The 10,326-nt window shown below is 51.3% G+C and overlaps 1 protein-coding gene across 1 annotated transcript; it reads left to right on the forward strand.

Moving 5' to 3' along the window:
* The first annotated feature begins 6,835 nt into the window (after nt 1-6,835).
* Nucleotides 6,836-9,910, forward strand: LOC127297385 (protein DETOXIFICATION 21). Its single transcript, XM_051327691.2, has 8 exons — nt 6,836-7,160; nt 7,723-8,264; nt 8,379-8,465; nt 8,632-8,688; nt 8,765-9,003; nt 9,090-9,208; nt 9,329-9,415; nt 9,558-9,910. Exons 1-8 carry the CDS (start codon nt 6,912-6,914, stop codon nt 9,612-9,614), a joined length of 1,437 nt encoding a protein of 478 aa, XP_051183651.1. The 5' UTR covers nt 6,836-6,911; the 3' UTR covers nt 9,615-9,910.
* Nucleotides 9,911-10,326: the final 416 nt, after the last annotated feature.

Raw genomic sequence — 10,326 nt, forward strand, 5'->3', positions numbered from 1 at the left:
CCGCCTCCTCCTCGAGGCGCTGCTGCCTCTCCTGCCCGGCGGCGGCGCACAGCCTCTGGCGCCGCCGCTGGTCGGCGCGGCGCCTTTGTCCTCTGGCGGCGGCGCTCGTCGGCGCGGCGCTGGCCTCCTCCCGCCGCGCCGCCTCCTCCTCCCTCCTCCCGTCGCGCCTGGAGGGCACAGGCGTAGAGCTCCCGACCTCCGCCTCCTCCACCTCCCGCCGCGCCGCCTCCTCCATTTCGGAGGTGCGAATGGCCGCATGGAGGTGCGGCCATTTCGCCTCCTCCGCCGCCGAGATGATCAGGGCGGCGCGGAGGTCCGGGTCCTCCTCCGAGGACTCCGGCTTGGGCTCGATGAGGAGAGGCGGCGGTTGCGGCAATGCCGCACCGCCGCGGGCGGCCTCTCCGATGTGGAGGCCGCCGCGGTTCCCTCCGGCCCGCGCCGGCGGCGGCGCCGACGCCGATCTGGCTGGCTGGCCTCGTCGTCATTGGCTCCGGGAGCGAACCGTCGCTTCGGGGCCATGGCGGCGGTTTTGCTCGGGGAGTGGAGTGGGGACTGGAGTGGAGGGCCAGATCCCCTCCAGTCCCCATTTATTAGTCTCCCTGGTCACCGACAGGTGGGCCCAAGGGAGACGAGGCGACCAGCGCGCGGACGCGAGCGGACGACGCGTGCCATCCGCGGCCACGCAAACCTAGCCCAGATTTGGGCCGGGTTTGCGTCGTTCCGGACGCCGCGGCCGTCCGCTTTTGCGGTGCGTCCCCGCGCTGGGCCGCGTTTTTGTCCGGCTCGATCCAAACGGACGCGCGAGCGCGGTTTGGGTCGCGTGGTTGGAGATGCCCTTAGGATGGATCCTATCCTAGGCTCTTGGACCTTAGGGCATCCCATCTGTAGCTTGATCTAGCTGACAAAAGATTAGCGCATTTCCATTTGGGCTGGGCTGCCCGGCAAACCAACGCATTTTTTTTTGAAGTATATATGTTAATAAAATGCAATTTACATAGTTTGAAATAATACATTTTTAAAATAAATAGATAACTAAAACCCTATGTAACTAGGGCTCGTATCATGGCTGCCTCTTAGTCGTCATCACCAAGGTCGATGAAGACTGGTGACGCCCATGGATACAATCAGTAATGCACGGGAGGAGGTCTAGCCGTGGCACCGGAGCAGGTGGATTGACCAAGAGGTACAGGCAAAAACGCTGGTGTGGGAGGAGGTGGCGGTGCATCGCGAGTAGGAGTGATCGGAGGTGTCACGACTTGCCCTACGCAAGCACAAACTCCCATAGCTGGGTGGCAATGCCCTGCCATGTCGAGCTCGATGGCCTCCTACTCGGTCAGCTATGGCGGCTAGACCTTAGGGTTGATGGTCACATTGGGCTGCCCACCATTGTTCCCCTCGTTGCCCTTGTCCTCGACATTGTTGTTGTCGAATAGGTCACAACCTAACATGGCGTTGAGGTAGGCCAAATCGCTTAGGTAACTCGCTTGGCCTTGTGGGTCGAACTCCCACAAGTTGGACATGTGCCAGTTGTAGTTGTCCAATGTGTAAGTCAGGTCGTATAAATAGGGCGGGAGGATGAACCTGCCGATCTCACCGTGCCACTCGCGCCTCTCCCATGTCAAGGGCGACACGGTCACCCGCCGTCAATTCAGCAACCAGCCTTCTAGGAGGTTGACGTTTGGCCACGACACAGGATGACCCTCGTCGTAGAGCTTGCACATGTAGTCCACAAGCACGATAACAACAGTTCCTCACCTTTTATGCGGCCGCACAAGCAAAGGGCACGCCGCCTTGCCATCAATGCCTGACGCGGAAGCCCTGCGCCACCCGCCAGTGCTGACATGTATAAGCCGAAGCAAGGGTCATTAACACGGGGCGGAAAGCCGTACCAGTACCACCCGCCCGCACCGTCGCACACAAGGCGAAGCGGACACCAACATCTTTCTACACGGACGCGCACAAGACGAAGCAGATATATGTCGAGACAGAGTGGAGGGAGAAAACGCTTTGCACCGCTCCTGCGCGTCGCTCCCACGGACGATGCCAGGGGCGAACCCTAGCTCGCGCGAGTCTCCGACCTTCCTCCTCGCTCCTCCTCCGCCGCCGCCAGCGAGGGCCGCCGGGCAAAGCCCGCGCGGTGCTGGCGGCGGTGGGACCTTCTTTACTCGTTCGCAGGGGCCCTGCGCGAGGCAGACACAGTCAGCAGCGGTGCTCCTAGGGGCTTGTAGAGCTCGGTCCGGCGGCGAAGGCGAGGCTTGGCGGCGGCTGTTCTCAACGGAGGTGTGGGCTGGCGCAGCATATGGCCGCGGGCGGCGGCGGAGGGCGGCAACGAAGGAGGCTGCTGGCGGCAGCGGCCCGGGTTTGGGCCAGGCGGGCCGCGTCCAGGGCCAGGAGGGCCGTGGAGGTGGCCAGCGCCGGTGGGGCTCCTCCCAGGTTGCACCGCCGCTGGTGCCAGACCTGGGCCAGGTGGGCCCAGTTCCGGCAGTCCTCGGCAGTACAGCTGCGTGGTTCATCTTCTATCCGGGAGGGCGGAGGTGAGGCTCTTGCTCGAGTTCGGTGGCGAGTTCTTCGATACCGACAAAGTGTCCGGCTTGACCGGCGGCATGGTAGCGTCGAGTCGTCGACAACGGCCCGACTCTATCCCCGGGCGTTGTGGCGGGGGTGCTTCTTGGTGGCGGTGCGCGGTCTTGGCCAACGCTATTTTGCGAGGAGTGAGGTTGCGGCGACGCCGCTCACGGTGTCTGGCTAGCACATGGCGGTTTGATGGTGGCAAGGTTTGGTCCGGCCCAGTGCTGCAGGTGGATGGCGACGATGAGTTGGGCGTAGCAGTGTGGTGGCACGCCTAATGGAGCGTGATCGAGGCCTGGCAGGCGACCGGGCCTAATTTAGGCCACATTGACCATGCTACTGCGTCCGGACGGCGGGCACCTCGGGTGTCGGAGGGTGGATCCCCTCCCTTGGGCTACCGTGTGCTTTGATGGTTGTTGTCAATGGTGCCTTCCTACCCTGTCCGATTCGAGTTGCGGTGTGCTGGTTAATCCATGGGCTCGAGTTCGTGGGGATGCCGGGGCGGCGGCCCTGGAAGGTGGACTGCGCGGTTGGCTCTTCGGCGGGCAACGCTTCAGTGGTGGTGGTCTCTCTCTTCGGTCATGAGGATGGCGTGGAGCGGACAGTGGGGGGTCCTGGTGTTGGCGGTGCTTCGGCCTCGGCAACCCCCAGATCATGTTTGGGATGCCCAACTTAGGGACAACGGGCGGCTGAGTTGTCGGGCGTGGTGTGTGGATGTTTCCAGACGAAAGCTCAGCGTCTCGGCGCCAACGACGGCGGTGCCTGCGGGTATCGTAACCCTCTTGGGGGCGTCGTTGTGGGTATCCGCCCCGTGTACGGCTCCGGGTGAAAGCCCTAGACCCCGTGGTCTCGATGGCGGCGGCGCAATGTGTCGTTTTCCCTCTTGGGGGTGTCCTTGTGGAGCCCCGTTTTGACTCGGTCTCGTGTCAATGTCCTCGTGACAACTTTGGGGTCTCTGTGTTCTTTTTTGTTTTTCTTTGATCTGCTTTGTAAGAGGTTCTCTTCTCCACCTTGTATCGGTTCGACCGTTGCGGCTTTATTTATAAAACTGGACGAAAGCCTATTTCAATGAGCGGATATATGTAGCTGGCGAGTCCAAGAAAACTAGGAGCAGACACGCGCACGGTTAAGCGGTGATGCATTTTCAACCCAAATTTAGAACACGAATGGATCTGCGAGTACAGGCTGACCCGTTTGGGTCGGACTGCGGGGCTGGGGTTTTCCTCTCTCCTCATGTTCGCAGGAACACAAGCGGATATCATCGGTCTGTTTGCCCGTCGGGCACTACTGGAGTCTGGAGATGCCTTCAGTTTGTCCAAGTCCGATGTAGTTCAGTCCTACGTGGTCCAAGGTGAGTTATGTCCAAAGTCCATTATGCAGTGCAAGTTCAGTTCCAGATTTAATTCGAGAACGCAGGGAGTACCCATATGCCATGTTCATTTGGAGGCCAATCGTATGATTTAGACGCACGAGGAGTATATGCCTACCGACCTATACTCTATACTGCGCATCGGCGGAGTTCGCGCCGCGCGGATCTCGTGGAAATTTATATATTTCGGTTTGCCCGCAAGTAAAATGGAATCTGCTGGTTTCTCCAGCAATAAAAATTGTACCTAGTGTGGCTCGAGAGATAGCAATAATAATAATAGTTTTTTTGTTTGCGAATATGACACTAGCATTAAGAAAAATATCGAACAGTACAAAGCAGCCTAAAAAAAACAAAAATTACAACGAGATCCTTGAGATCTTCAACCTTTAGACCATGTCGACGACGAGGCTGCCGCTGCCGCTCCTTCCTGAATCGGCCTGACGTTGTTGGTTGCGGACAGGAAGTCGCCGAACAGCAGTGGCGGACACACAAAAATATCCCAGGGTGGGCACACACCTCTATTTTCTATTTTTTCTGCTCATGTGTGATAAAAATTTACTCAAATGACTAAATATAAAATGTTTTCTAAAAATTCAGGGTGGGCCACGGCCCACCCGGGCACCCTTCTGCGTACGCCCATGCCGAATGGGTCGAAAAGACAATATCCGTCAGACGAAGAAGTAAGATGAACTGCTGATGAAGCTCCTTGATGATCCGAAGATCCCCACAACCAGATGAAATCCTCAAATACCACACCACACCCACAAGCTTCTCGCCGTTGCCATCGAGACGGGGTTGAAGCCGGGGAAACATTATTCCACGAGACGCCGCCACCACCACCTGAGTGCCTTCCCTACAAACGGAAACCCTAAAGACGGGGAACGAAGCCCCCAAAACTAGAAAACGGAGCCCTCCGGCTGACGAGAGCCGCGGTCCGCCTCACCTCCATGGCCCGAAGGCCACAGAGGCGGCCAGATCGGAGACGGCCACCGATGAGAGGCAGATGAACCCTAATCTTCTCAGGAGCGAAAGGGTATGGACATGCCACATGCGTGTAGCAATAGTAATAATAGTTACCTATCTGGATATATGATATGATGTGCTAACCTTCATGCTCGTCTTGAGGCCAAGCTTATGTTTTAAAATGTTAAATGCAAAGTTTAGTAGGGTTAACAATGTTCCATGGTCTGAGAGCTAACCTCATCAAACATGGTTTCAACCAAACAAGCTTTGCTAGACAAAGGAAGAAATTCACTCCCTAGTGACCATGCATCTTCCTCTTGTGATAAAATGATTCTCCAAAAAACCCACAGAGGTATGGGGTTGAGCAAGCACTCAAGTTTATTTTGATACAATCTTTTTCTGTTTCATGTTACTAGATATATATATATTCCTGGCACAAACCACTATGCTATCTGGATTCTGCAGATACGGTATACCTACCTGTCACGTTTATTTTTTTTCCGATAATAGGTGTTTTATTTTTTAAAAGCATTACACATGGCCCCTCAGCATAACTGAGATGACATGGCCGTTTTAATTCACATATTACAAGCATAAAAAACTTCACCGGAAAGGGAAGAAAAAATGAGCCCTAAGGCGATGGAGGATCAATGCGCAAATCACACTTCCATCCATGTTGTGAAAAAAATCCCTCGTCGTATCCTTCAACAGTGTAGACACCTTCATAAAGACTAAAGAGATCGTGATGCTCCACACGTTGTTGAGGCGACCACAAACAAAGCCTAGTTGTGCACGGGTAAATCCTTGTCGTTTCTACATAGCCAAAGAGACTAAATAGTGGCAATCATTCCAACCCTAATAAGTAGCTTAAACCTAGGTTCGACATCTCATTAAGCCGGTTGCCAAATATGTTCGTAAGGCTACATGGTGGATATAAGGTAGAACCTATCTAGATAGCTGACCATATAGATCTAACAAATTTACACCGGAGGAATAAGTGCTTTATAGTCTTGTCACGTTGAAAGAAGACTTACTTTTTTTACGTCCATACCAATTGCGTTTCCCAAGGTTATCTTTGGCGAGGATTACCCTCAATAAAGGTACCACACAAACACCTTGGTTTTAAGCGAGATCTTCATCTTCCAATTTTTATTATTATTCTCAACTGAAATACCGGGTTGAGCTTAAGCATTATACATCGAAGCAACCGTGAAGTTACCATTCTCGGTACAACTCCAACGAAATTAATCGGATCCCTGCGACAGATGGACTCTAGCCATGTGGAGGCCAATCTTAGATGGAAACTTGGTACGGAGGCCGAGTTACATGAGCCCCTTTATTTTCAAATACCGAGAAATCATATTTCTAAGTTTTTAGAAAATCTGAAACAAAATTCTACAGGTCGGAAATGTACTATAAACGCGCAAAATCTCAATACGAACTACTTTGTATTCTAGGCTACATAAAAATAACATTTTGTCAGATTTTGTTATTTTTGTGCAGCCTAGATTATGAAGTTGCTTTTATATTGAGATTTTACTGGTTTGTAGTAGTACACATCATTGACTAGTCCTATTTTTTTTCTCAGACTTTTTTGAAACTTTAAAATACGAATTTTAAGTCTCTAAAAATAGCTAGGCGTCTATCTGTCCACTCCCGCCAATCAACATCTTACGATGTGGACGCCCGATCGAGGAGCGCATACCTACCGAGCCATACTCTATACTGTTCGTCGGCGGTGTTCGCGCGGGCGTGGATCTCGTGGAAATTTATATATTTCCGTTGCCTGCAAGTCAAATGAGATCTGATGGCGGCTTCTCGAGCAATAATAAGTGTACATACTATGTGGCTTGTTGCGATGGTGCGAGACAGTCGATCGCATCCGGCCCATGAACAAGTGGTTCAACTCTCACATATATACTGAGTCGGACAGGCAGAGACGGGCGTACATAAATACTAGCTGGTCTCGAGAGGTGACGGCCAGACGCGCGCTGAGGCACCATCGTCCACCATGGAAGAGGAGAACAGTGTCCCGCTACTGCTCAAGAGCGGCAGTGAGGTGGAAGAAGGGTTGGGGCGGCGTCTGCTGGAGGAGAACAAGAAGCTATGGGTGGTGGCGGGGCCGTCCATCTGCACGCGCTTCTCCTCCTTCGGCCTCACCGTCATCAGCCAGGCCTTCATCGGCCACATCGGCCCCACCGAGCTCGCCGCCTTCGCGCTCGTCTCCACCGTCCTCATGCGCTTCAGCAACGGAATCCTGGTATAGTTGCTCTCCTCCTTATTCATCAGGGTGCTCCGGAGGCCATGGTACTCTAGTTGCGTAGTGGCTACGGTAGAGCTAGCATGGGGCTACACGACACCAATTCGTTGTCGTCAAATATTAGCATGAGCTACACGACAAGTAATTAAGGTCAAACAACAAACTGGTCGATTTTTATTGTCTCTACCAGCAGATTTTGGAACCGGATCTTCAGATCTGTATGCATATGCATGTATACGATGTGCAGTTCTTTTTTCCTAATTTTTTTGTACACCTGAAATACCTAGAAAGGCTGAGAACACGTTCTCTTCAAGTAAGTTCATTTCCATCGAGGGCCGAGCTAGTAGTAGCAACATGTTTGCTATCGAGCATTTCCTGGAAGGAATCGACCATGACAACTACTCCGATCCATAATAAATATCGTAGCTTTAGCTTAAATTTAAACTAAAACCACCACAATTATTATGGATCTGAATCTCGGAGTGAGGGAGTTCTTCTATATCTGTGGATCAAGCAACCTTGTGCAAACCTTAAAAAACTGATGTGTGTTCATTGAATGCAGCTGGGCATGGCGAGCGCGCTGGAAACACTGTGCGGGCAGTCGTATGGGGCAAAACAGTACCACACGATGGGCATCCACCTGCAACGTTCCTGGATCATCCTCAATGGCTGCGCCGTGCTAACTCTTCCCCTCTACTTGTTCACCGGGCCGCTCCTCACCTTCATCGGCCAGGATCCTTCCATCTGCGCCGTCGCCGGGACCATCTCTCTCTGGTTCATCCCCGTTATGTTCTCCTACGTCTTGAGCTTCACGCTCCAGATGTACCTGCAGGCGCAGGGCAAGAACGCCATCATCACCTACCTCGCCGTCGCCAACCTCGCCTTGCATCTCTCCTTGTCATGGCTCTTGACCGCCAAGTACCACCTAGGACTTGAAGGGGTCATGACCTCCATGATCATCGCCATGTGGTTTCCCGCGCTTGTGCAACTCGCATTCGTCCTCTTCGGTGGCTGCCCAGTGACATGGACAGGATTCTCGTCGGCCGCCTTTGCCGACCTTGCACCCATGATCAAGCTCTCTGTATCCTCTGGTATCATGCTCTGGTACGTCGTCAGGATAATCTTGAGTGTAAATGTGCTGACCGTTCACTGTCCATATCTATCAAGACATGGTATTCACATAGCCTAGCAATAATATGAGTGTTTTGCCTTTTTCAGCCTGGAAATGTGGTACAACACTATATTGGTGCTCCTAACCGGGTACATGAAGAATGCAGAGATTGCACTTGACGCTCTTTCAATCTGGTAACATATACTCCTAATTTACTTGACACTTCACTATGGCTGTCATTCTTCTTCAAGACTCTTTCGTTTTCCCCTCCTGTTAACCAGATTTCGCAGCTAGTCACCTGGTGAATATATCGTTGAATAAACTAATATGCACCATGGTTTTTTTTTTCGAAATGTGCAGCCTTAACATCAACGGTTGGGAGATGATGATTTCTATCGGATTTTTCTCCGCAACAGCGTAACTTCTTGGTCTAGATCTCCTTGGAACCAATTTATGGAATTTCCGTGATAATGATTTTCTATATACGTTGCAGAGTGCGTGTGGGAAATGAGCTCGGAGCGGGGAGTGCAAGAAGGACCAAGTTCGCTATCTTGAATGTCGTCGCCACTTCTTTCACAATAGGCGTTGTGTTGTTCGTGTTCTTCCTCTTTTTCCGTGGAAAACTTTCCTACATATTTACTGAGAGTGAAGAGGTAGCTGCCGCAGTTGCTGACCTATCGCCTCTGCTGGCCTTCTCCATCTTGCTCAACAGTGTTCAACCAGTATTATCAGGTCTATTTCAGCATTTGGATGATTTGGTTACCTGGTCTTGTTTGGTTTACTCCCTGAAACCGTAACCGCCTTTGACTCTCCTGCAGGTGTTGCTGTTGGTGCGGGTTGGCAAAGGATAGTTGCGTATGTTAACATCACAACATATTACTTCATTGGCATTCCTATTGGAGCAATCCTGGGTTATGTCCTTGGATATCATGTGAAGGTAAGATACTTAGTTTAGAAGAAGCTATTTTGACAGTGAATCGGCTACTTAACTCATTATCCTTGTTCATTGTAGCTGTAAGTAGTGATCTTAATGAACTCTATTTGGCTGTTGATACAGGGTATTTGGGTTGGCATGCTGCTCGGAACACTAGTCCAAACTATTGTGCTTTTGTTCATAACAAGTAGAACGGATTGGGATAAACAGGTAATTAGCTTTGCTCAACAATCCGATGATCACAATATGGAAAAGATTGTCACTTACTCACGTATTCATATAATTGACTTATTAAGAAATCAGAGGGCAGGAGGTATATTCATTTATGGTTTCTGTTCCAATATTGTTTCAGGTGGAGGCTGCTCGGGAGAGATTGAATAGATGGAACAAGGATGGTTCCAAGCCCTAAGCTCGTTCTTCAGTTCACGAGGTTAAATTCATGGGTGCTGTCTGCGCGTACATTGGTTTGACGTCCTATGTATTTATCATGGGAGATTGGGAGCACTAGTATGGATCAGGTCATTTAAGCCCTTTGTTTTTGAGATGGAACGGGGTATTAAAGCCCTCAGTTGTACACGGAAGAGACGGATCTATGTGTGCTAGGAACGATCAGTTGTACACGGTTTTTTGTTTTGATGATGGCTGTTGAGCCTATAATATGCTGTATTTCGTTATCTGATGATAATGAAATTCGATCTAGTGGAATCGCTTGGAAAAAAATGATTTACGTTAAAAATATATAAACCGTGTGCCCGCGCTTCAGCCATGCTTGAAGTAGGGCTGGAGGCAGCGTCCCGCATCCCGTCCCGCGAACTCAAAATTAGTGCAAAAGGGGTTACGTGATTGAGTAAGATTAACAAAGGCATAGAGCAAAGGTCCATCCAGCAACCCGCCCCGCTTGCATCCCTAGCTCGAAGGCAAATACATCGCACACGGATTTAACTATCGAGATGTGTGTGCCTCATAGTTCCATCAAATAAACCGTGAGATCAACATGATACATCACATATAATTCATTGCGCCAAATTTATGTGCAATATGTTCGCAACGATTGACGAGAGTCAAATGTGTGCGATTGTTTCCACCGTCGCAAATGCGCAGGAAACCTTAGTCTCATGTGT

The sequence above is a fragment of the Lolium perenne genome, chromosome 4 (genome assembly GCF_019359855.2).
Source record: "Lolium perenne isolate Kyuss_39 chromosome 4, Kyuss_2.0, whole genome shotgun sequence".
Classification (NCBI taxonomy): Eukaryota; Viridiplantae; Streptophyta; class Magnoliopsida; order Poales; family Poaceae; genus Lolium; species Lolium perenne.